Source organism: Ranitomeya imitator, chromosome 6, assembly GCF_032444005.1.
Source record: "Ranitomeya imitator isolate aRanImi1 chromosome 6, aRanImi1.pri, whole genome shotgun sequence".
Classification (NCBI taxonomy): domain Eukaryota; kingdom Metazoa; phylum Chordata; class Amphibia; order Anura; family Dendrobatidae; genus Ranitomeya; species Ranitomeya imitator.
Window position 1 is genome coordinate 46,807,690 of NC_091287.1, and position 26,501 is coordinate 46,834,190.

General features: G+C 46.2%; 1 protein-coding gene across 2 annotated transcripts in view; it reads left to right on the plus strand.

The window, feature by feature from the left end:
- YME1L1 (YME1 like 1 ATPase) overlaps window positions 1–24,257 on the plus strand; it is a 55,708-nt gene extending 31,451 nt beyond the window's left edge. Inside the window, exons 3-19 of one of the 2 annotated variants that reach the window (XM_069729622.1) lie at window positions 1,567–1,732; window positions 2,531–2,623; window positions 2,807–2,916; window positions 3,610–3,760; window positions 10,736–10,819; window positions 11,610–11,692; window positions 12,523–12,613; window positions 12,858–13,010; window positions 13,829–13,961; window positions 14,715–14,777; window positions 14,975–15,087; window positions 15,597–15,752; window positions 18,861–19,012; window positions 19,785–19,911; window positions 19,990–20,063; window positions 20,509–20,595; window positions 21,966–24,257. In XM_069729622.1, the coding sequence (XP_069585723.1) occupies window positions 1,567–1,732; window positions 2,531–2,623; window positions 2,807–2,916; window positions 3,610–3,760; window positions 10,736–10,819; window positions 11,610–11,692; window positions 12,523–12,613; window positions 12,858–13,010; window positions 13,829–13,961; window positions 14,715–14,777; window positions 14,975–15,087; window positions 15,597–15,752; window positions 18,861–19,012; window positions 19,785–19,911; window positions 19,990–20,063; window positions 20,509–20,595; window positions 21,966–22,109 (1,980 nt within the window). In that variant the 3' untranslated portion in view covers window positions 22,110–24,257. Of the gene's footprint in view, window positions 1–1,566; window positions 1,733–2,530; window positions 2,624–2,806; window positions 2,917–3,609; window positions 3,761–10,735; window positions 10,820–11,609; window positions 11,693–12,522; window positions 12,614–12,857; window positions 13,011–13,828; window positions 13,962–14,714; window positions 14,778–14,974; window positions 15,088–15,596; window positions 15,753–18,860; window positions 19,013–19,784; window positions 20,064–20,508; window positions 20,596–21,965 lie in introns of both variants that reach the window. The other variant, XM_069729621.1, reaches the window with a different exon arrangement.
- The last annotated feature ends 2,244 nt before the right edge of the window (window positions 24,258–26,501 follow it).

Genomic DNA, 26,501 nt, shown 5'->3' on the forward strand with positions numbered 1-26,501 from the left:
TGGCGGCTTCCAGATTGCATGGATATTCTCTCACAGGGCCCGATTTACCACCAGAACTCCTGGGCCCTGTCTTTGATGGCATGGCCATTGAATCCTGGATTCTAGGCCAAGCTGGATTCTCTCCCAAGGTATCCTCCACCATGATCAAGGCTAGGAAACTCGTGTCCATGCGCATTTACCACCGTACCTGGCGAATCTTTTTCGCATGATGCAACGCCCATGGATGATCTCCTCTGGTATTTTCCATTCCTTCCATATTGGAATTTCTCCAATCAGGCCTAGAGTTGGGTCTCGCACTTAGCTCTCTCAAAGGACAGGTGTCAGCATTGTCAGTCCTGTTCCAACGAATAATTGTCACCAGATTACCGATTAAGACGTTCATTCAGGAAGTTTCCCGTGTGGTGCCTCCCTACAAAATGCCTTTGGATCCATGGGATCTTAATTTAGTCCTTGGAGCTCTTCAGGAGGCCCCCTTCGAACCACTGCAGGACATTTCTCTGACCTTCCTTTTCTGGAAGGTAGCTTTTCTAGTGGCTATTACATCAATCAGGCATGTCTCGGAATTTGCGGCTCTTTCCTGCCGACCCCCGTTTCTCATCTTTCACCCAGATAAGGCAGTCTTGAGGACTTCTCCTTCTTTTCTACCTAAAGTCATTTCCTCCTTCCACCTAAATGAGATTATTCTGCCTTCATTCTGTCCGGCACCAGTCCATCGCGTTGAGAAAACACTGCACACTCTCGATGTGGTTAGGACCCTTCGACGGTACATCTCACGGACGGCTCCCTTCCGCAAGTCGGATGTCCTATTCGTACTTCCAGAGGGACAAAGGAAGGGCTCTCCTGCTTCCAAGGCTACTCTAGCCAAATGGATTTGATCGGCTATTCAGGAATCCTATCGTGTCAGGGGTGTTCCTATCCCAGCAGGGATTAAGGCCCATTCTACTCGGTCAGTGGGTGCCTCTTGGGCCATTCGGCACAAGGCGTCAGCACAATAGGTCTGCAAAGCTGCGACCTGGTCCAGCTTGCATACTTTTATAATACACTACCACATTTATTCTCTATCCTCTACAGACGCTGCCCTTGGCAGGTGCATTCTGCAGTCGGCGGTACCTTAGCTGTAAGCCAGTGGTAGATGGGGTATTAGCAGCTATGTTGCTCCCCACCCAGGGACTGCTTTAGGACGTCCCATGGTCCTGTGTCCGCCAATGAAGCGTAGGAGAAATAGGGATTTTTGTGTACTCACCGTAAAATCCTGTTCTCTGAGCCAATCATTGGGGGACACAGCACCCACACTGTTAGCCCTTTGGCTTGTTGTTACTACTTTGGTTTTGACATAGTTTTATTGTCTTTCGTTTAATTCTCCTACTGCTTTACTACCGAACTGGATGAATACTGGCCAGTGAAGGGGTGTATACTGCAGAGGAGGAGTTAATCTTTCTATATTCACTTAGTGTCCTCCTAGTGGCAGCAGCATAACACCCCATGGTCCTGTGTCTCCCAATGATTGGCTTGGAGAAAAGGATTTTACGGTGAGTACACACAAATCCCTATTTTTTTTTCTAACAGCCACTTTTAAGCCTCAGAGACCTGGGCTTGTCTGAGTTGAGGACTACAGATCTCGATTCACTTCTGAACAAGCTTCTACCCGGCTTCTTCTCCGATAACAAGAAAACCTCCCCCAGCTGGCACACATCACATGTATCTGCTGAGTCTTTCTTTGAAAACAAAAATGGTGAGTGCTGGTGGTACTCTACAAGCTTGGTCTGAACCTCCCCACCCCGGTCCTGCCTGGTGCCATGGCTGCTGTACGTGGAGAGGTGGCCACTGATACATGCCTCCTCTCTGTATTGTCCTCTGTGGGACCTCTGCATGCAGCTGAGCACACGTACCAGGGGCCTGCTCTTGTGAGTGGTGACCCACATCATTATTGTCTGGGAAGTAAAATTTAGAGAATAGTCTTCTCACTGATTCCCTCCACTAAAATTGCCTGTTCCCCTGCCAGTCTGTACCACCTTCCCGGACGTGGCACCACAGCAGCTGCATCACTGCCTGTAGAGGATCATGTCTGCTGCCAGTGATCGGATATACCAGTTACATATTCCTTTTAATTGGATATCATTGGGGAGTTAGCAAGTAGTGACCCAGCTGGTAAATCTTGTATATAACTGTGGATCTGTCTTGTCTGAAGCCGGGATGGGCGGCACCTGCACAGTGTTTTTAATTGTTTTTTAGACCTTTTTCTTCAATAAAGATTGATTTTAATTCAGTGGACCTCTTCTTTGCTTTGGTGGGTTACCCATAGTATGTTTTGAATTCATCGTATGAAGTGCCATTAATTTTATGTTTGGACATTTTGGGAATTTATTCTCTTAGCTATTTTGTGTATTTTAGATAATTAGGGGCCCAATTTATTGTAAGTGGGGAAACTCCCATTAAAAAGAAAGTTTGGTGAAAACTCTTCCCCAGCAGGTAGTTTTAGGATTCACCTCTCTGTTAGTCTCTGTAATCCCTGACTGTGTTTTTGTCTTAGGATACCCCAATACTTTCCATACTCTGCGACCACTTTCTATACAACAGCCAAGTCCACTAAAACAAGTCAGTTCAGACCTCCAACGTTGGCCGGGTAAGAAGAATTCTATATTTCCAGACTTGATTTTGTTTCTTTTTCCTCTTGAAATTATCGCTTATAGGGTAAAAATTGTATAGATTAGCGACCGCATTATAAAACGTCAGCAGAAAGTATATAGCGGAAGATGCTAATCTAATGCCTGTAGCTATAATGTGACTTGCATAAAACTGTTTTCAGGTTACATACAGTCTCGAGGATTCAAGACCCTGAAAACCAGAGACAGACGTCTGCAGTCCACCTCCGAGCGCATCGCTGCCTCTGAAAATGCCACTCCTTCATTCATGAAGGTACATATGGATATTTTAGTCTTATATTATTTTTTTTTTTAATATATATGTTGTGCAGACCTTGAGATGGTCAAATTAAGGTCACAACATTTGTGCAATGAATTGGTGGTAAGACCTCCCTTATGACCCCAATATGTTTTATAGAAACCATTAAAAAGCTTTATTTGACATAAAATAAGACCATCACATATGATCCAGGCTGCTCTTGCCATGACGTGGGTGCTTGCCGTGATGTGGGCACTTAACGTAACTACTCTAATCCAAGCCATTTAAGGCTGAGTTCAGATCAGCGTCTTTTCATCACAACAAGCTGTACACAGACCTCTAATCCGCCCAAAAAAAAAGAAATTAGATAATACAGAATCTATCCATCATCCATCGTTCAACTGTTGCAAAAATGACGCAGGAGCCAAATGGGCTTCTCGTTTTCTTTGTGGATGTAAAAATACTGATCTACAGATGCCAAAAATCGAAATACGACCATTGTTCTAGCAGGTTTGAAACGTCAGATGTAACCAAAAATTGTAGCTTTATTTTTTTTATTACCCCTTCAATAAAAAAAAAAACTAAACATTTATTGCCACCGAAATTCTAAGGCCTAAATGTGCTTAGTCATGAAGAGGTTAATCTATGTTTATGTGCTCTGTTTATGAAAATCTGTATAATTTAGGATTTTGTTACTTTATTTATTAGGGATTCTTGATGAGAGATCGGGTCCCAGATGTAGAAAACCTGGAGAAGATAGTTAAAAATAAAAATGTCCCAGAAGGACAACAAGATGCTTTTAAGAATGGGTTTGCAGAGGGTTTCCTAAAAGCTCAAGCACTCACCCAGAGGACCACTGGTATGGAAATGTCAGGCATTTATAGTGGTGTTTCAATGAGTTATAACTTATTTACAAAATGGGGAATAACTGCTAGATTGGGGGGGGCCTGGCCATTAGGCCGCCACCAATCACCAGAAGGATGTTCCTATGTCCCCCTGTGAAATGTTCACTGCAGATCCTCAGTCATCGGGACTGATGCAAATGGCCGAGCTCTGTACTCTGTCAGTCCTCTACATTGTGTATGAAGAGGGCGCTGATTGACTTGGCTGGGCGACTTTGTGGCCCTGCTCTTGCAGTCGGATGTCCCCTGACCCCTCCATAATCTATTAGTTTAAAGGGGTTGTCCACTACTCGGACAACCCCTTTGCAATCATGACGTTCCCTCATTATAATTTAACGACTGCTATACTCTTCTGTGCAGGTGTCGCGCCAGCAATGGAACAGCGCTCAGAGGGGAGTATAGCAGTTATTTTATGAAAAGGGGTCATCTGAGTAGTGGACAATATTTTTAACAACCATCCTGTGAATTGGTGATTCCTATGTGAATGATGTTCCTATGGGGGTTAACTGATTCTAGGTATATGTGGGATTGCTGTGGCGCACCCTGTCCTGGCATCTTCCTCAAGCCTCATACTCGTCAGGAGATCGTCCATTTCTTTATCGCCTCTCATTGGGGGACACAGGAACCATGGGTGTATGCTGCTGCATACAGGAGGCTGACACTATGCAAATAAAAAAATTAGCTCCTCCTCTGCAGTGTACACCCCACCGACTGGCATTAAACTCTTCAGTTTAGCTTAGTGTCAGTAGGAGGTGGACACGGGTCTTTCATTAGACCCTTATCTACCTCAATGTGCGTCGTTTCTTTTCAGGTTTTTTCCGGAGGGATACAGGGTGAGCAGTCACACCTGTATTCCCACAATGCGGACTATGAGTACGGCGTGTACTGCCACCTCGTATCCTCATAGATCCCTTTCCAGGACCAAGATCCTAGCACAGAAGCGTGCTCAGAAGTCCGGTCCTGGCTCCGTCCCCCACCCACTCGCCTACCAGAGCCTGTCGGTTGGAGGCGACGAGGACGTCCATCACAGCTCCGTGGACGTCTCATTCCCCTCAGGTTAGTAACGGCGTGGGATGTTTAGGTGAGTATTTCCCCTCCATTCCCCCGGGATCTTTTCTCCAGATGTCCCCCTGTCCTCCCTCATGGCGTTTATTTTAGAGGGATCCCAGGGACAGCCATAAGCTCTTCTTCCTTAGCGGCCGCAGTTCTCTCCCTGCAGCCGCACAGCCCCTTACAGAGTCACAGCCTAGCAGGCTGCTGCGCCGCTTCCCCCTGCGGTCTCACTGCTCGGGGGCCACAATGCGTCCTGTGTCTGCACGGCGTCCTTGGCAGGATGTCGTGCCACTTACTTTCTGCGGCGCTCCGACGCCGCGATTCTCCGGCGGCGCTCCGACGCCGCGATTCTCCGGCGCCGCGATTTTCCGGCGGCCTCTAATTTAGGTCCCGGCTTCTGCCGGGGCCTACTTCTGGCGCCGCGACCCAAGTTCCGCTTTCCCGGACAGCCTTGGCAGGCTGCCGCTCTTCTCAGTCCCTGCGGTGCACTGCTCCGGCGCCGCGGTTTCCTTCTCCGGCGGCGCCGGCCTCTAATTTAGGTCCCGGCTTAGGCCGGGGCCTACTTCCGGTTTCTCGGCTCCTCACTTCCGGTTCTGCGGGCGGGCTTTTTCCCGCCCGACTTACTGTGCCCTGCCTACCGGCGCCCCTGCGTCTGGCTCCGCCCCCTTCCTCCTGGGACACTTCTCTGGTGTGAGCACCGCTTTGTACCGGCAGCAGCACCAGCTCTCGCAAGCGCACCCGCATCTTCTGTGGGCACAGCTCTATCTGAGCTGAATACAGCTCCTCAGGGCACTCCATCGACAAGTGGGACATCTTCCAGGACCGGGTCCGTGAGTAGCTGCACTGCAGACTGACACCCCCCTCTGCCCACTGTCCCCTAACCCACTGGCATCTTCAGGGTCCCTAAAAATGGCTACCTCTAAAGGGGGCCGCTCTCGTCCCCCTACCTCTTCATCTTCTGCCTTAGTCACGTACTTTGCATGTTCGTCCTGTAACAGCAAACTTCCCTCAGGTCAGTCCTCCCCGCTGTGTCAGTCCTGCAGCAACCCGATTGTTCCCACCGCCCAGGATCCCCCGGCTGTTCCGCCCGAGAGCGATTCCCCCCATCCCAGGCTGGGCCGCCTCTCTGTCACAATCGGTGGCTGATTTAACACGGGTCTCTCAAACCCTAGTGTCCGCGCTGGATCTGTTACCCCTGCAGTGGCCAGCGGGTCGCAGGAACCGCCGCCCGAGCCCTCCTTGATAAGCCACAAAAGGTCCAGACAGGAACGTCGGTCTGAGTCCTCTTCGCGCTCCATCTCGCCGCTCGGCCCTCCCCTGCGGTTGGTGTCCCACCGATCCTCCTCCCCTGAGTCAGGCGAGGCATTATCTGATGCGCCTTCGGAGGATACTTCGGAGCTGGATCCTAACCAAATCGCCACCATGAGTGAGACAGTCCAGAACCTCATTGGGGCAATAAACCAAACATGTGGCATCAAGGATCCCTCTACGGAACCCGTAGATCAGGCGGTTTCGTTTAGACGGGCCAAACCACCTTCAAAATTTTTCACTCCTCATCCTGAATTCGAGGAAATCGTGTCCAGAGAGAGAGAGAACCCCACTAGGCGTTTTCAGAGGGGAAAACGCCTGGGTGTGTTATATCCTTTTCCTCCAGAACTTACCGCCAATTGGACGGCCTCTCCCTCGGTGGACCCCCCTGTTTCCAGGCTGTCCACCAACACGGTGCTTCCTCTGTCCGGCAGAGCATCTCTGAAGGATTCTAACGATAGAGTTATAGAATCCTTCGCAAAATCTGCTTTTGAAGCGGCTTCAGCGGCTCTATGTCCAGCTTTTGCGTCCACTTGGGCTTCAAAATCCATCTCAAAATGGGCCAAGGATCTTCGGCGAGGTATCCTGGATGGGGCGCCTCCCGCGCAATTAGCGGAACTTGCCAACCAGATTTCCCACGCTGGTGAATACCTGGTTTCCGCCTCCCTGGATGCAGCGTCTTGTGCGGCTCAAGCTTCCAGCAATGCCGTTGCCATCCGCCGGACCGTTTGGCTCAAGGCCTGGCAGGCGGACTTGTCCTCCAAAAAGTCCCTCACTAGTCTGCCCTTCCAGGGCTCTCGCCTCTTTGGTTCCCAGCTGGACCAAATAATTAAGGACGCCACCGGGGGTACAAGTTCTCTTCTCCCCCAGGCTAAGCCTCGTCGCCCTCCTCCTAGACGACAGTTTCGTTTTTTTCGGCCTTTTCGTCGCTTCGCTGCGTCAAACTCCTTTTCCCAGCAGCAACAGAGGCCACAGGCACGTCAAGAGAAGAAGGCGGTGTCCTTTAGGCCCACTCCGTCCTGGCGTCCTCGTTTCTCCCAGGGTAGATCCTCCAGGCCCAGGACTGGAAGCTCCACCTCGGCATGACTCCTCCGCAAGACTCCAGCCCAACTCCCAGATTGGGCGACCGTCTTCTCCTTTTCAGGGACGTCTGGATTTCCGCAGTAGAGGATGCATGGGTCAGGGAAGTTGTATCCTCGGGATACAAAATAGTTCGCTTCCCGACCTCGGGATCGTTTCTTCCAATCCCGTCCTCCAAGAGACCCCGCTCTAGTTCCAGGCTTCTTCTCAGCCATCGCTTTTCTGCTCAAATCCGGGGTAATCGTTCCCGTCCCAGAAAAAGAACGCTTCACGGGTTTCTACTCGAATCTTTTTGTGGTACCGAAAAAAGACGGCAAAGTTCGCCCCATTCTGGACCTCAAATTGCTGAACAGGAGAGTTCGCCTGAGACACTTCAGGATGGAATCCCTTCGTTCAGTAATTGCTTCCATGGAGGCTCAGGAGTTTCTATGCTCAATAGATAACCAGGACGCCTACCTCCATGTCCCGATATTTCCCGGACATCACCGTTTCCTGCGCTTTGCAGTGCAACGAGATCATTTTCAGTTCGTCGCCCTGCCGTTCGGTCTCGCAACCGCGTCAAGAGTGTTCACGAAGATCATGGCGGCGCTGATGGCCATCTTGAGTCAGAGGCCTGGTCCTATTTCCATATCTCGACGACATCCTCATCAAGGCTCCGTCCTTCGCTCAGGCCCACGAAAGCCTGTCCATTGTTCTCGACACCTTAGCCCGTTTCGGGTGGCTGGTAAACCGGAAGAAGTCCTGTCTTATTCCTTCTCAGCGCATCATCTTTCTGGGCATGCTTTTCGATACTCGTCAGAGCAGAGTCTTCCCACAGACAAGAGATCCACTCTCTGTCGGGACATACGCTTGCTCCAGGGTCCTCGACCTCCCTCCCTCCGTTCGGCCATGAAGGTTCTGGGGAGGATGGTAGCTACATTGGAAGCGATTCCCTTCGCCCAATTCCATTCGCGACCCCTTCAGCAAGCCATTCTGTCTCAGTGGGACAGGTTGGTCTTCTCCCTGGATCGGCCGATCACTCTCCTTTCGGGTCAAGCGGTCTCTCAACTGGTGGTCGACGTCACCTCTCATCTCCCAGGGCAGGTCCTTCCTTCCGGTTCACTGGCAGGTGGTGACAACGGACGCCAGCCTGATCGGCTGGGGTGCGGTTTTTCGCCACCTGACGGTTCAGGGCCGCTGGTCGCCGCAGGAGTCATCTCTGCCGATCAACGTCCTCGAAATTCGGGCCATCTTCCTGTCCCTCCGCCACTGGGAAAGGATCCTCAGGGGCCTTCCAGTCCGGATCCAGACGGACAACGCCACGGCTGTGGCATATGTCAACCATCAGGGGGGGACTCGGAGCTCCTTGGCCCTTGCCGAGGTATCCAAGATCCTCCTTTGGGCAGAGGCAACGGTTCCGGTGATATCCGCGGTGCATATCCCCCGGCGTGGAAAACTGGGCCGCCGACTTCCTCAGCCGCGAGGGCCTCGCAGCAGGGGAATGGTCCTTGCATCCGGAGGTCTTCCATCAGATTTGTCTTCGATGGGGAACTCCGGATGTGGATCTTACGGCGTCCCGAGTCAACAGGAAGGTTCCGCAGTTCGTCTCCAGGTCCCGCGATCCTCTCGCAGTGGGCGTCGATGCTCTGGCCATTCCTTGGTCACAGTTCGAGCTGCCCTACCTGTTCCCACCCCTTCCATTACTTCCCAAACTGTTGAAGAAGATCAAAGCGGAAGGGGTGCCGGTCATCCTGATCGCCCCGGATTGGCCCAGGAGAGCTTGGTTCGCGGAGCTCGTCAACCTTCTCGCGGACGCTCCCTGGCGCCTTCCAGACAGGCCCGATCTGCTGTCCCAAGGTCCGATCTGCCACCCGAATTCTCGGTCGCTCAGTTTAACGGCGTGGCTGTTGAGACCGCGGTTCTGAGAGCGTCCGGCCTTTCGGACCGGGTGATTCACACCATGATTCAGGCTCGGAAGCCTTCGTCTTCCAGGATCTACTACCGCACCTGGAAGGCCTACTTCCGGTGGTGCGAGTCCAACCGCGTTCCGCCTATGGTTTTTTCCCTGCCTTCTCTTTTGGCCTTCCTTCAGGCAGGACTGGATTCGGGCCTGGCTCTTAGTTCCCTGAAGGGTCAGGTCTCTGCGCTTTCCATCCTCTTTCAGAAGACCTTGGCCTCTCGGCCACAGGTTAAGACCTTCTTTCAGGGGGTAGCCCACACCGTCCCGCCGTACAGGGCCCCTGTGGAGGCATGGGACCTAAACCTGGTACTGGACGTTCTGAAGGTTTCTCCCTTTGAACCTCTTAGGGAGATTCCTCTATCAGTTTTATCATGGAAGGTAGCCTTTCTTGTGGCCATCACGTCCATTCGCCGCGTTTCCGAGCTGGCGGCCCTGTCTTGCCGCCCTCCGTTTTTGGTCATTCACCAGGACAAGGTGGTCTTCTGGCCCCCACCTTCTTTTCTTCCTAAGGTGGTTTCCACCTTCCACCTCAACGAGGACATCGTTCTACCTTCCTTTTGTCCAGCTCCGACTCATCCTCTGGAGCGATCGTTGAACAAGCTGGACCTTGTCAGGGCTGTGAGGATCTATCTGGACAGAACGTCCACTTTCCGGAAGACTGATTCCTTTTTCGTCATTCCTGATGGCACGCGCAGAGGCCAGCCGGCTTCTAAAGCGACTATTGCTCGATGGATCAGAATGGCAATCTTGGAGGCTTACCGGGTCAAGAACAGAGTGCCCCCTCCTGGGATTAAGGCTCACTCTACCCGGGCAGTCGGCGCCTCCTGGGCGGTGCACCACAGGGCTTCCGCCCTGCAGCTGTGCAAAGCGGCAACTTGGTCTTCCATCCACACGTTCGCCAAATTTTACAAGGTCCATACCTACGCATCGGCGGACGCCAGCCTAGGCAGAAGGATCCTGCAGGCGGCAGTGGTGAGTCCTCTGACCTGATGGAAGTCTGTTTTTTCCCGCCCTTGGGACTGCTTTGGGACGTCCCATGGTTCCTGTGTCCCCCAATGAGAGGCGATAAGGAAAACAGGATTTTTGGTTGCTTACCGTAAAATCTGTTTCTTGAAGCCTCCATTGGGGGACACAGCACCCTCCCAATGTTTTTGTTATATGTTCTCTGACTGTTCTCACGTTTACAGTTCTCAAGTTTGTGGTTATGGTTTTTCAACCTTGTTCTTTCTCCTACTGCTTTCTCATTAACTGAAGAGTTTAATGCCAGTCGGTGGGGTGTACACTGCAGAGGAGGAGCTAATTTTTTTTATTTGCATAGTGTCAGCCTCCTAGTGGCAGCAGCATACACCCATGGTTCCTGTGTCCCCCAATGGAGGCTTCAAGAAACAGATTTTACGGTAAGCAACCAAAAATCCTGTTTTGTTTTTACTGCTGATCTCATTCTATTTTATAACTATTGGTCACATCTGTATCTTATGGTTCCCGAGTCTCCTCCTTTTTGCTTTATTCATAAAATTAAATTAGGAAATCATTGTAATGTCTCTCTTTTTAGAATCATTGAAAAGAACCCGCTACATTCTACTGGCCGTGCTGCTGCTTGGCATCTATGGTTTATCAAAAACACCATTTTTATCAGGTGAGAGTTTTGTTTTTTTTTTCTTTTGCTGTATTTTAAATCTTTGTGCCTTTGCAGTTCTATGCCTGTAAATACAATGCAGGAGCTTTGCAATATTCTTTTATTATTCCTCCTGGTAAGTGTATGAATATATTGATGTTGGGATGTTACCTTTCTTCTTGTCAAGGGGACATATCCATATATAGTTTTAAACTGACAATCATCAGTACTGACCGTATCACACTGTGCAGTGAAACGCCCTATTGGCAAAGTTTTGATGTAGTCTAGGCATGTTTTTTTAGTTTAAATAATGTTAAAATAATAAACGTTTCTATTAAATGAATAAAAATGTTAAAAGGTGTCCTGGGACTTAAATATTTTAAGCTCCTTTCTAAATTCTCAACTAATTTTGAGATGACTTATAATACCACCGAGAGCCATTTCTGCAGCCCTTAATTTAGTTCATGCAGAGGATCGGTGCGGGTGCTAGGAGGGAGGCCTGCCAATCTGATATCGATTACCAATCCTAGCAGGAAGTCAACAATACAGAAGTTCTGAAAAACTTATTTTTTTAATATCTGGAAATATACTAAGAAACGGAACAGTACTGGCATTTTTAGCTTGTGTGCTGTTCTTCTGATGAAGAAATGTCCCCACCACTTTTTTTTTTTCCTCTCTTCCCCATAAGTGAAACAGTCTATCCTTTTATCTAATGACCCTAGAGTATTAGGACCTCTGAGAAATGCACTAATCTGTAAAGGTAAGTGATAATGACACACTTTTTATTTTGTGATCTTTTTTTTTCTTGCAGTTCGTTTCAGAGCAACATCCGGCCTTGATGCAGCTGTGGATCCCATTCAGATGAAAAATGTGACTTTTGAACATGTAAAAGGGGTGAGTACAGAGGATATGGGAGCGTATTAGGGATGGTCGCGCAGGCGGGCTTCTCACCATTCACCACTATGGGTGATCAAGTATTAGTAGCGCAAATGTGCTTGGCAACTTTCAATGTCCTTTCCATTCCTGTATTGTTCTCGACATGGATGCGACTTTCAGCTCTTTGACCTGATACAGTTGGACACGTATGGCATAACCTTTGCATCAGAGACCAGCTCCCTCATTACGTATGTATGTTTTACTCCAAATTACAATGTTTCAGAGAAACCTGGTGAGAAATAGGGCCATGGACGAGATGACTAGTCATGGAGACATGTCCATCCATTCATCTAGATTGGTGGGCTTTACCTATACTCATATAGGGACTGATCTGTCAGTCTGAATGGACAGGGAGAAGGCCATGGGGACAAGAATCCATTACTTTGTCTCCGCTTTGTACTAAAGCTGCTGCGTTTCGGAGTAAAATTTGCATATTTGTAATGAGGTGTCTGGTTCATTCTGCCCACTGCTCAATCAGGGATCACGTGACCAGCTCCCTTTAACTTTACAAGAACAATTTATGGTAATTACTCAAGACCCCATTCTGTTGTGTACCCAAAATGCTCTAATAGCCCCTAATCATTCTGGAGTGTTGGCTGGTATGTGATTAAGGCCCCGTTCACACAGCTTTTCTGCAGTGCCTTCGAAGCTCCCCGACATGACCAGAGACTTTAATGACTCAGAGTTCAAATAAACTCTTCTTTTAGAACAAATACATTGGGTTTTTTTCTTAAAAACTAACACTGTTGTCAGAATTTGTGAATATTCTTGAATTTATGTACGAACAGGTTGAAGAGGCAAAACAAGAGTTACAAGAAGTGGTAGAGTTCTTGAAAAATCCTCAGAAATTCACAGTTTTAGGAGGCAAACTCCCCAAAGGTAAGGAACCTTCCATGATGAGTCATAGAGGAAAATTACAATTTTCCCAGCTCTTAGTGACTAAGCTTTCCACTTACAGGATAGGAGTAACAGTTGGGTGGGTTTGATAGGGATTGCTTAGAATAGTCTTTGATGCATAGACTATGGCGGTGATGAGCCATTCTTGTGGATTACTATTTTTGTGATGTATTATTTACTAAGTTATGGTAAAAATGAAATCTTAATAATTAGCTTTTTCTTCTAGGAATCCTTTTGGTCGGACCACCTGGAACTGGGAAGACCCTCCTTGCTCGAGCTGTAGCTGGAGAAGCCGACGTCCCTTTCTATTACGCTTCTGGTTCTGAATTTGATGAGATGTTTGTAGGCGTTGGAGCAAGTCGCATTAGGAATCTATTCAGTATGTACGCTTATAAATGCATGGTGCTGGATTAGTGCCGTGCCCTATTTTACTGACACCACCCACTGCAGAGGGCATCATCACCTAAACTGTGCAGGGAACTGCAGCTTAAGCTCGATTTTACCATTCACAGCAGACAGTGGTGGCCAGGAGCGCCACTAAAGGCGCTGCAACACTATGAGCACCGCCATCGCCTTCTTTCTCTGAAAGAGTCTCACATATCATCATATAGGCTTCAGCTCTTAATATAGATGCCTAAATTGTGAAACCTTTCCTGACCGCATAACCCAGAATTATGTTTTTTTTCTTTTTTTTTTTTTTTCTTCGTGTTCTTCCTTATCCTTCCATTTGGCTCAATGTAACTTCTATAACACTAATGCTGCATTTAACCCTGCTGTTCTGTTGGTCAAAAATGACCGACTTTGAACTTCAATATTCTTTAAAATATTCAAGATGCGGCTCTGAAACCCGTGGCCGACTGACCCATCCTCATTTAAGTCAATCAACCACAAGTTTCAGAACCGCATCTTGAACACCCCAAAAAATACCAAAGTTCAAAATAGGTCTCCCCAGACCGAACAGAACAGCAGGGTTAAAGCATTTTACAATAGTGGATATAAAATTGCAAAGATGTAAAAGTGAGATTTTCAGCTGTGGAATATAAATTCCCTAATATTAGTAGCAATGCATTTAATATAGATTTTTGACAATCCGTTTTCTTATTTGCAGCACAGAGAAGGATGATAATTTGTAGTTGTATATAGATACATTGTTGCTTTTTTTTTTTTTGGTTCACTTTTCCTTTTTCTTCTTTAAAGGGGAAGCCAAGACCAATGCACCATGTGTCATATTCATAGATGAGTTGGATTCTGTGGGTGGAAAAAGGATTGAATCCCCCATGCACCCGTATTCTAGACAGACGATAAACCAACTGCTTGCAGAAATGGATGGGTATGTGTTTGAGTAGTTAGTGTCCCAAATTAAATAATACTTTTATATCATAATGATTTTGAGTTTATTGAAGAATAGCTGTTTCAGCATGAAATGTTCTTATTGCTATTTTACTGCAGGAACTTAAATTTCTCTTGCATATGTTTTGTCAGAATACGCATTCGGCTAGTACATCTGGGTGTCTCTTAATGCCAGTTAAGTGAAGTGCATTGGAGCAAGATGTGCCATATTAAGCGGCACCCCACACTCAGCCCCCTCTTTATAAGGGGAGAGATGGCTAGCGGCATAATTTGTAACTCTTCTGTGCCAGACAAGTGGATTTCAGATTTTGATAAATTTCCATTACAATAAATGGAAGTTAAAACGCACAACTTCTGTAAGGAAAAGTTGTGGCATGCTCTATGGCATGCAGTTTATGAAGGGGAGAATGAGAAGCATTATAGAGGCTCAATGAGGGAAAATGCTAAATTGTCTACTGGCCCATTGAACCACAGAGAAAGCTTTTGCCATCACAGTGGCCATGAACGTAGCAAAGGCTTATACATGGACTCTCAAGAGCTTTGTGTCTTTACAGAGAGCACATAAAAGAATATTGAGGTATAGATTTTCTAAAATAACTACTGTATTTAGCAGTCAAACCTAAGTATGCCCAACTTTCCTCAATTCTTGCATGCACAGTGTTTTGTCTCTTCATTCCTCATGTTAAGCATATAGGCTTAAGCCCAGATCTTTGTGTTTTTTATTGTTTTTCAGCTTTAAACCCAATGAAGGAGTCATAATCATTGGAGCCACAAACTTCCCAGAAGCCTTGGACAAGTACGTATCAGACTCTGATTAGGATGCACATGACTAGAATAAAATGATATCCTTGGTATTGCAGCTTCGCTCCATAGAAGTGACTGGGGCTGAGCCACAATATAAAACTGTCTGTGCACAAGTGTGATATGGTTTCTGGAAGAAAGCAGCTATGTTGGCATATTATCTTTTACATTTTTTTTTTTTCCTCTACACAGTGCCTTAGTTCGCCCTGGTCGTTTTGACATGCAGGTTACCGTCCCCAGACCAGACGTGAAGGGTCGCACAGAAATCCTGAAATGGTATCTCTGTAAAATCAAGTATGACCAATGTAAGTCTTCACATTTACTTACAACATGGTGAGACATGAGACGTATAGAGTTTTAAAAAGCTGTAATGATTAGTAGGCACATGATGTGTCTGAAGAAGCTGAATAATTTTTTTCCCCTCATAGCTGCATATATATTATGTCATTTAATAGACCTAATCGTTCCTTACTGTTACCAGTGTATGTATCTTGTCCTCCTTTTTTGCCTTTGCTTTGTTACAGGAGACCTACCTGTGTCAGATTTCTCTGTAAGGGGGCTGGCTGGCAGGCTCATTTCAAATGCCAAGCCAGCCCCCTTCTCATAATTAGGTATGTCAGAGGTTGGCGTAACTATGAAAATGCGCCAGTCACAGACTGTCTTCAGATCACTGCTCCTTTCTTAATTCAAGTTTTAGTTTCTTTTTTTTTTTATTTCTCTTTACACACATTAAAACAGTATTTTTTTGTTTACTGGACAGCCCCTTTTGACATGTGAATAGAAATGTTTAATATTGTTTATCTTGCTGTTATAGCTGTTGACGCTGAAATAATTGCACGTGGCACTGTGGGATTTTCTGGAGCAGAGCTGGAGAATCTGGTTAACCAGGCTGCTCTTAAAGCTGCTGTGGATGGAAAGGAAATGGTTACCATGAGAGAGCTCGAGTTTGCCAAGGATAAAATACTCATGGGTATGTAATTCACTTCTACCTACCTATATACATACATGACATGGAAAGTTGAGCTAAGCTTGTCAGGATGCTGATGGCCAGTCATGGTCCTGACTTGGAAAGTAGAAGCATCAGAATGGTGGAAGTCCATAAGTACCGCACAATTCTACCTTCTCGGCTGGTGATGTGGGATTCCATGGTGTGATAGAATGATGGGGCATGTAATACATGCTCACATGAATTCTCCATACCAAGAGCTGCTTTTTGGACTATTCAAATGGTCTTGTAGAGTGAATTTCTGAAGAAGGTACCCTCTCCAAAACGGCATATGGAATAGTGAGTGTCCCTTTAAAGAGAACCTTTCATGTTGAGCTGGACACACGATGTAATAGTGGCTTCTGAGTGGAGCAAAACATTTTTTTGCTTTAATTTTGCCTAGGCTGCAAATATATTATGTGTACTGCTTCTCCCTGTATGATGCTGACCAATTATAAGCGATCATCAACACTCAAAGGAAAAACATGTCCCCATAATAGCTCCAGAGCAGGTTTCTCAGTGGATGAGATGTAAAGATAAAGAACCCAGTCTAATCTCCTACATGGGTCAGTGTGGGGGAGGCACAGCACAGCTGAGTTTAGCTGTGTCACATTACAAACCCTTCTGTCAGCTCTCCTCCTTTCATATCACTGAAAGGTCTGGCACCCACCATTGGTCATCAGGGTGTTATATGGTTTCTGTTGGAGCGGTAACAGTGTGCTATTGATTACTTATTTCTAATGATAGGCCATTAATAACGAAGTAATTTAAGGCTAAGTAGTGCTTAAAAAAAAATAACAATATAGATTTAACTTACACATGCTATATTATGCCTAGTGTAGGGTCTTAAAGGGGGGGACATGACACAGGATTTGGAGTTGTTTTAATTGCTATGAAATGTATCGCCCCATTGTGTCCTGCACTAGGCATAACATACCCGTATATACTCGAGTATAAGCCGACCCGAGTATAAGCCGACCCCCCTAATTTTGCCACAAAAAACTGGGAAAACTTATTGACTCGAGTAGAAGCCTAGGGTGGAAAATGGAGCAGCTACCGGTTAATGTCAAAAATAAAAATAGATACCAATAAAAGTAAAATTAATTGAGACATCAGTAGGTTGTGTTTTTGAATATCCATATTGAATCAGGAGCCCCATATAATGCTGCATACAGTTCATTATTGCCCCATAGATGCTCCATATAAAGCAGTGCCCCATATACAATGCTCTGAACCGTTCATTATTGCCTCATAGCTGTGCCATATAGTGCTCTGCACCGTTCATTATTGCCCCATAGCTGTGCCATATAGTGCTCTGCACCGTTCATTATTGCCCCATAGCTGTGCCATATAGTGCTCTGCACCGTTCATTATTGTTCCATAGCTGTGCCATATAGTGCTCTGCACCGTTCATTATTGTCCCATAGCTGTGCCATATAGTGCTCTGCACCGTTCATTATTGTCCCATAGCTGTGCCATATAGTGCTCTGCACCGTTCATTATTGCCCCATAGCTGTGCCATATAGTGCTCTGCACGTTCATTATTGTCCCATAGCTGTGCCATATAGTGCTCTGCACCGTTCATTATTGTCCCATAGCTGTGCCATATAGTGCTCTGCACCGTTCATTATTGTTCCATAGCTGTGCCATATAGTGCTCTGCACCGTTCATTCTTGCCCCATAGCTGTGCCATATAGTGCTCTGCACCGTTCATTATTGCCCCATAGCTGTGCCATATAGTGCTCTGCACCGTTCATTATTGTCCCATAGCTGTGCCATATAGTGCTCTGCACCGTTCATTATTGTCCCATAGCTGTGCCATATAGTGCTCTGCACCGTTCATTATTGTCCCATAGCTGTGCCATATAGTGCTCTGCACCGTTCATTATTGTCCCATAGCTGTGCCATATAGTGCTCTGCACCGTTCATTATTGTCCCATAGCTGTGCCATATAGTGCTCTGCACCGTTCATTATTGTCCCATAGCTGTGCCATATAGTGCTCTGCACCGTTCATTATTGTCCCATAGCTGTGCCATATAGTGCTCTGCACCGTTCAGTATTGTTCCATAGATGTGCCATATAGTGCTCTGCACCGTTCATTATTGCCCCATAGCTGTGCCATATAGTGCTCTGCACCGTTCATTATTGTCCCATAGCTGTGCCATATAGTGCTCTGCACCGTTCATTATTGTCCCATAGCTGTGCCATATAGTGCTCTGCACCGTTCATTATTGCCCCATAGCTGTGCCATATAGTGCTCTGCACCGTTCATTATTGTTCCATAGCTGTGCCATACAATGCTCTGCACCGTTCATTATTGCCCCATAGCTGTGCCATAGAAAGCCGTGCCATTGCTGCTGCAATAAAAAAAAATGCCATACTCACCTCTCTTGCTTGCAGCTCCCGGCGTCTCTCCGCACTGACTGATCAGGCAGAGGGCGGCGCGCACACTATATGCGTCATCGCGCCCTCTGACCTGCACAGTCAGAGCGGAGAGACGCCGGGAAGATGGAGCGACGCCTGGCGTGTGGAACGTGGACAGGTGAATATGCGATACTTACCTGCTCCCGGCGTCCCGCTCCTTCCCCCGGACAGCTGGTCTTCGGTGCCGCAGCTTCTTCCTCTATTAGCGGTCACCGTTACCGCTGATTAGAGAAATGAATATGCGGCTCCACCCCTATGGGAGTGGAGTCCATATTCATTTTTCTAATGAGCGGTCCCACGTGACCGCTGAAGAGGGGAAGAGCTGCAGCACCCGAAGACCGTGGGACGGCAGGGGGAGCGCCAGGATCGCCGGGACTAGGTAAGTATGCCTCAGCGCCCTCTCCCCCTCACCCGCCGACCCTGCCGCCCACCGTGACTCGAGTATAAGCCGAGAGGGGCACTTTCAGCCCAAAAATTTGGGCTGAAAATCTTGGCTTATACTCGAGTATATACGGTAATCATTTTTACTTTTTTTTTTTTTTTTTTCTGGCCTATTCCCATCTTGGTTATCGCTTGTTTCGTAGCTTTCAATCATGTAAATTATATTAAAATAAAATCTGCATCCATATTTTTATACGATTATACGGTTATAATTTTTATTTTTGCAGGGCCTGAAAGGAGAAGTGTGGAGATTGATGCCAAGAATAAAACAATTACTGCCTATCATGAGTCAGGGCATGCTATAATTGCCTATTTCACCAAAGATGCAATGCCTATCAACAAGGCGACGATCATGCCACGGGGTCCGACGCTTGGTCACGTGAGTAATGCAGACTTGGTGGCGCTCCTGCTGTAAAAATTGCATTCTTGAGCAGTCTTTCTATAGAACTGTCTCTCCGGTTTTCCCTGATAATGTCTTTGGAAATGTACTGTACAGTACTGTGCAAAAGTTTTAAGCAGGTATAGAAAAACGCTGCAAAGGAAGAATGTTTTCAAACAGAAATGTTACTAGTTTTATTGTTAAGAAGAGCAGAGAGTTCTGGAAGTGATGATACGACCCCCACAGAACCCTGACCTCAAAATATTTACATCCTTGTAGGATTACCTAAAGACTAGTGATGAGTGAACGTGCTCAGATAAGGTGTTATCTGAGCATGCTCGGGTGCTAACCGAGTGACTGTGGCGTGCTCGAAATATATGTTCAAGTCCCTGCCACTGCATGACTCGCTGCTGTTAGACAACCACAACACATGCAGGACTGCCTAACATTCAGTCCCTGCATGTGTTGCGGCTGTCGAACAGCTGCGGGGATTCAAACATATTTTTCGAGCACGCCGAAGTTACTGTTATCGTATGAGCATGCTTAGATAACACCTTATCCGAGCACGTTCTCTCATCACTACTAAAGGGACAAAAGCATTTTCACTAGCTTACATTCACAGAAGATCTGTGGTCTGTTCTCCAAGATGTTTGGAGCGACCGTTGTACCAAGTTCCTTCAGAATCTTTGAACACATCTATTTTATTTAGTTTTTTATGCCTGCCTAAAACTTTTGCACCATGCAAATATAAAAACACTACTCATATCTTTAGGTGTCCCTTCTGCCAGAGAACGATCGATGGAGTGAGACCAGGTCCCAGCTCCTTGCTCAGATGGATGTGAGCATGGGAGGCAGAGTGGCTGAGGAAATAATTTTTGGACCTGAAAACATAACTACAGGTAATTTTCTCTTGGCACAGTCTAGTTATTACACAGACTGCAGTTTTACACATCTGATGTATCTTGTTATCTTTTTAGGGGCTTCTAGTGATTTCGACAGTGCAACAAAAATAGCAAAACTGATGGTAACAAGATTTGGAATGAGTGAAAAGGTACCGAATGTCTCTTCTACCATTCTATATAGAGGAGTTGTGTATGGAAATCACTGAGCGCTAGACCTGGCTGTAAATGCCAGAAGGGCCTGTCTGGTCATGGGCCGCATTGTTTGCTACGTTGTTAGCAGAATCTGTTCTCAAGACACCCATACTGTTAAGAGTTGTGACGGAGCACAAAGTCGCTGACTGTCACTTACCCCAGCAGGCCACGGGTATCATTAGAAATATTGGTCTTGTAGAAAATCTTCCTTTCCTCCATCCAGGGTAATATTAGTAATATATATCCCATCTGGTGCTCGGGGGGTGGGGACACCATGGGCCTAAGTGATTTTGGCCCCAGTCCTTACCTGGGCAACCCCTTAACGTTTTCATTAAGCTGGAGCCAGTGTGGCTCTTGAATAGGTTTCTGTGTACTAATCCTGCTTTGACTCCTATATTTCAGCTTGGGGTAATGACTTATTCTGACACTGGAAAACTGAGTCCAGAGACACAAGCTGCCATAGAGCAAGAAGTTAGGACACTGTTAAAGGTAAAACAGTCGGATCTGAGTTTATACATGCTCCATAAAGTCAGGCTAAATGTGCACTGTGCCAGGGACCGGGACCAGGGGTGGTAGATTTAATTTACCCCACCTTCGTCATCAGAATGGAGGTGCTCAATTCCTGGCTTGTGTCTGTGCAAGCGCAGTTCTCTCCAATGTCGTCTTTGGGAGAACTAAACATAGCTGCTCTTACATGGCTACCCTCACCCCTGTCTTTAAATTCTTTAAAGAGGATCTATCAGCAGGTAAAAATCAGGAATACATTGAGATTTAAAAACCTCCTCTTTTGACCTGGTGACAGGTCCCCTATTAAGGTTTGATTTTTTTTAAAAAATGTTATTTTACTTCAACATAGAAAGTCTCTTTTTTTTCTCGAGAGGAGGCAGTTTTTAATTGATACCATGCACATTACCATAATGTTCTGCAAAACTGGAAAATGATTCCAAATATGCAGCCATGGGGAAAAATGCACTTCTATTGTTGTCTTTTTGCGGTTTCATTTTTATAGTGTTCGCTATGCAGTAAAATTGACCCCACGAACAGGATTCTACAAGTCCGTCTAATTATGGCAGTACCAAAAGCAGTGTTTTACTGTTCCGGCAAAGTGATCAAGATTTCTGAAATCTTGGGCACATTAACATATTTTTTTCCTTGCAAATTTGAAGCAGCTTCATAACTGCAGCAGAACCATTTTTTCAGCGTTTTTAACCTATTCTAATGAATACGAAAAACACATAAGATGTTTCTCTTATGTAGCTAATTTTTTTCTTGCTAAAAGACACTTTTTTATGTAGAAATATCCACAACACATACTTGACGTGTGTACATATGCTTACATAAGTTTTTTTTTTTTTTCTATTGATTGAGCTGTGTTGTTTTAACTATTGGTACCATTTTGTGATGCATATGATTTTATTGCCATTTATTGCATTTTTTTTATTTTTTAATTTTGTGCTAATTTTTATATCATGATTAGTGATGACCGAGCGTGCTCGTGTCCTAATCGAGTATTTTTGAAGTGCTCGAAAATGATGCTAGTCACTGTGGATGCATGTCTCATAGCTGTTCGACAGCCGCAACACACGCATTTCCTAACAAACATTTTTTTTCTTTCGAGCATGTAAAAATACTCAATTAGGACCAGAGTGTTTTGCTCTGATAGCGCCTTATCCGAGCACGCTTGCTCATCACTAACCGTAATAGATTGGACTTTTATAGATGCAATATCCCAGATATGCGGGTGATTTTATTTATTTTTGGTGTTGGTTTTTTTTGGAACTTGTACTGTGAGTTGGCATAATATGTATACTGTGTTGTTCATCTGAAAGTGGAAGTGACCATTTAGTTTTATCTTTTAGGATTCTTATGAACGGGCGAAAAACCTTCTGAAAACTCACGCAAAAGAGCACAAAAATCTTGCCGAGGCGTTACTAATGTACGAAACTTTGGATGCCAAAGAAATTCAGATTGTTTTGGAAGGAAAGAAACTGAATGCTAGATGATATCGTCAGTATAAAGGACTGAGCCCCTCATTGTTTTATCGTCTCTGCAGAACTCATTCTTTGTATTGCGTACTCCTTTTTATTTAAGATATGCCATAATATCGCTGTGGGGAAGGACCTCAGGGCAGGTTATATGGGTAACTGACCATACAGAAAACTCACACTGCATCACATAAGCGGCTTATCATCCAGTGCACTCAGTATGGCTGCATCCATTACTTCTCTACAGATGCAGCCATCATTCACAGTATTTGGCCTGATCATCTAATGGGTGCATTGTAATATTTACCAACTGCACTGCCTATGACATTTTAAAGGGGTCAGGGAAGATGCAACAAGGAATTGACCAAGTGATCCGTGTATCCATGAGCAAAAAATAACAAGCACAGAACAAAATGTGCACATCTTAAGGGTTTGTGTATAGGAGAACACCAGATGTCATGGGCACAGATGACTTTTAAGGGGTATTATGGTTTTAAGAAGTGAAGTATATTTTTTGGAAACTGAGATCTTAAATACTGTAAGGCACCGATACATATAGTATATAGCCGGAATAACATCCATTTGTTGAAACCAAAGTACTACTTTATTGTTACTGTCATTTCTTACAGATCAGATGTGATTATACGGCCAATGTTGAGAAGTGGGACTCACTTCTGTTCAGTCTGTCTGGTTCTATAGTAATTAACGAGGAGTCTTTTTTTCTATTAAGCCAGTCAAATTTTAGTTTATCCAATATATGACCATTCTAAGATGGTATCTTAAGTTCCCGACATACTGCCTGTATTAAATATAGACCTGCAGGCACATTTTACAGAGTTTTAAAGAAGTTTGGAAGCTGTTGGTCTTTCACCTGCAAGGAAGCAATAAGTAAATGAAGCTTCCCCCCCCCCCATAATAGTGTAGCACTTCTATATTAGCACTTTGTTCTCCTCGGCCAGGAGAGGCTTACCCCCCCACAACACACAACCCTGGGGGGCTGGATAGTGTAGTGCTCCTGGTGAGCTTTTTTAAAAAATGGTCCTAATTTTTTAAACTATGCAGCCGACATCATTACTTTAACATCTGGAATCGCATCAAGGAAATTGTATTCATATACGTGTTTTTGTTTTCTTTTTTTTTTTCTTTTTATAAGGACCGAACTTTATTATAACTCTTCGCTTTATTGCGTCTCGTGTCATCTGCTCACAGGACAATCTTTTTATAGGGTTTTCCAAAATTTCACCCCTTTTTTTAAAGTCTCTGGTTAGGTACAATATCATTAAAAAAAAAAAAAGAATTATCAGTGGAGGAAGACGTGATTACATTGGATGTACCATTCGCATTGTCTTCTATGGATCCATTCAGCTATCTTGGTGCAATAGTCATCTGAGCCAAGTAAGTGGTAATATTTAGTGATGAGCGAGCGTGCTGGGATAAGGTGTTATCTGAGCATGCTCGTGTGCTAATAGTGTCTTCTGCGTGCTCGAATACTATGTTAAAGTCATTGTGGCTGCATGTGTTGTGGCGGTCGAACAACCACGAGACATTCAGCCGCATGGACTTGAACATAGTATTTGAGTATGCCGACGACCGTATAAGCACACGAGCATGCTCAGATAACACCTTTATAAGAGCACGCTTACTCATCACTAGTAATATTATAACTCCTGCACCAGAATGATCGTTGTGAAGTGGAGGCGTTCAAGGAAAGTTTGACTTCATTCTTTTTAATGTTCAGTGTAAAGGAAGGGAAAGTGTTCCGCTTTGGTTTTCTGCAGGTCCTTTGTTATCACTAATGTCCAGCACTAAAATGTATATATAGCTGAAAGCTATTTTCAATGTTGTTGAGCATCAGCATAAAAGGAAAAGTTTGTTTTAATTTCTGAACTGACAAAATTGCATTTTATTTAATGTGAAAATTATATTTTAGGGCTCTTCCACACATCATGTGTGTGTTTTTTTTTTTTTTTTTAATTTAAATCTATAAATGCATACTATAAGCTGTGTGAGTATAGCTGACACCCAAGACCCTGTGTATGGCAAATCTCCTGGAAAACTGCTTACTATTCAGTCAGAAGTGGAATGTAACACTTATTCCTGCCTGTGTAAATTGAGGTAAATGATGCATCTTTAAATATGTAAATAAATCTGAATTCTTATGGTGAACTGTGTGGATTTTATCTGATTTTCCCTTTTTTTTATCATAGCTAAAAATTTGTGATATGAAATATATGGGGAGTCTTATGTAACCTTGGCCATGCAAAACTGGAATGTACATTTCTCCTTCGCCTCATTGGGGGACACAGGACCATGGGTTATGCTGCTGTCACTAGGAGGCTGACACTAAAGGCCACTTCACATTAAGCGATGCTGCAGCGATACCGACAACGATCCGGATCGCTGCAGCGTCGCTGGAGAGCTGTCACACAGACAGCTCTCCAGCGACCAACGATCCCGAAGTCCCCGGATAACCAGGGTAAACATCGGGTAACCAAGTGCAGGGCCGCGCTTAGTAACCCGATGTTTACCCTGGTTACCAGCGTAAAAGTAAAAAAACACAGCGGCCGGAAAGCAGAGCGGTGACGTCACCGCTCTGCTTTCCGGCTGACCGACGCTCACAGCCAGTACAGGAGGAGTGCAGAGAAGCAGAGCGCCGGGGACAGACAGCGGTAGGTAAGTATGTAGTGGTTTTTTTTTTTTTTTTTTACTTTTACGCTGGTAACCAGGGTAAACATCGGGTTACTAAGCGCGGCCCTGCGCTTAGTTACCCGATGTTTACCCTGGTTACCAGTGAAGACATCGCTGGATCGGTGTCACACACGCCAATCCAGCGATGTCCACGGGAGATCCAGCGACGAAATAAAGTTCTGGACTTTGTTCAGCGACCAACGATCTCCCAGCAGGGGCCTGATCGTTGGTCGCTGTCACACAGAACGATTTCCTTAACGATATCGTTGCTACGTCACAAAAAGCAACGATATCGTTAACGATATCGTTATGTGTGAAGGTACCTTAAGCTGAGACAAAAAAAGTTAGCTCCTCCCCTGCAGTATACACCCTCATGCTGGCTTCCAGAGACCCAGTTCAAGCTTCGTGTCCATAGGAGGCACACTGTTTGTTTTTTTTTTTTTTTAAATTCTACCCGGACGAAGGGGGCGACGGATTCTTTCATGGTACGATCTCCCCCGAACCAACAACAGGCGAGCACGGGAGTTTTACCTCTTCGTATCCTCTCCTGCGACGTGGGAGCCACTGCCTGAGCTGACCCTTTTTCGGGCAACGGTCCCTTTCTCGGGCGCCGATCTCCCCACGTAGTACAGACGAGCACTGGTGTTTTATCCTCCAGTATCCTCTTCTGCAGCCAGGCCTTTTTATTGCCGGACATCTGCCCTGCCCACCAGGTTTCACCCTCGGCTGTACAGAGGCACTATTCCCGTGGCGTCCGTGCAGACCACACTGCATCACCACTGATTGCGGCTGATTCAGGTGGTGGACGGTTCCTCTCCACCCCCCTTTCTGGGGCTGGTGGATGGAGGCTTCCCAACCCCTGCACCGATCCTGTCTTTCACCCCAGACACTCCTACCTCAGCCCCTTGTGCAGCGCTGCTCCATCATGGTAAGTGTCTCGTGGGGAGGGGGGATGGTCGGCGGTTCGGAGGGCTCCCCCTTAGTGGTGGCACACTTTATTTCTGGGCCCCTTATTTCCGGCCATCAGCGGCCGCGCGCCGGGGCGAAGCCGCAAATTTAGTCCCCGGCTTCGGCCTAGCCGGGCAGGGATCAGACCGCTTCCCGATAGGCTCCGCCCCCCGGTCCTGGCGCTTCTCGCTGTGTGCGAGATCTCTCCCCCAGGTCTCGGCGGCCATCTTAGATCTTCTCTGCACGCCGCAGCTCCAGGTCTCCCAGCTGCAGCGTCCTCCACGTGCAGCGCTGTGCTCGCCGGCTGTCGCCTATTCTTCCTGCCGTCTCTCTGCCTCTGTGGGACACAGGACCGGGGTAAGGAGACCGTCAGCTCTCCCCTGCAGCGCCGCCCTCGCTTCCTTAGGCTAGACCACTGGGGTCTATCTGGCATTAGTGTACACCATGTCTCAGTCTAAAGGTACCTTCACACATAACGATATTGTTAACGATATCGTTGCTATTTGTGACGTAGCAACGATATCGTTAATGAAATCGTTATGTGTGACAGCGACCAACGATCAGGCCCCTGCTGGGAGATCGTTGGTCGCTGAATAAAGTCCAGAACTTTATTTCGTCGCTGGACTCCTGCTGACATCGCTGGATCGGCGTGTGTGACACCGATCCAGCGATGTCTTCACTGGTAACCAGGGTAAACATCGGGTAACTAAGCGCAGGGCCGCGCTTAGTAACCCGATGTTTACCCTGGTTACCATGCTAAAAGTAAAAAAAAAA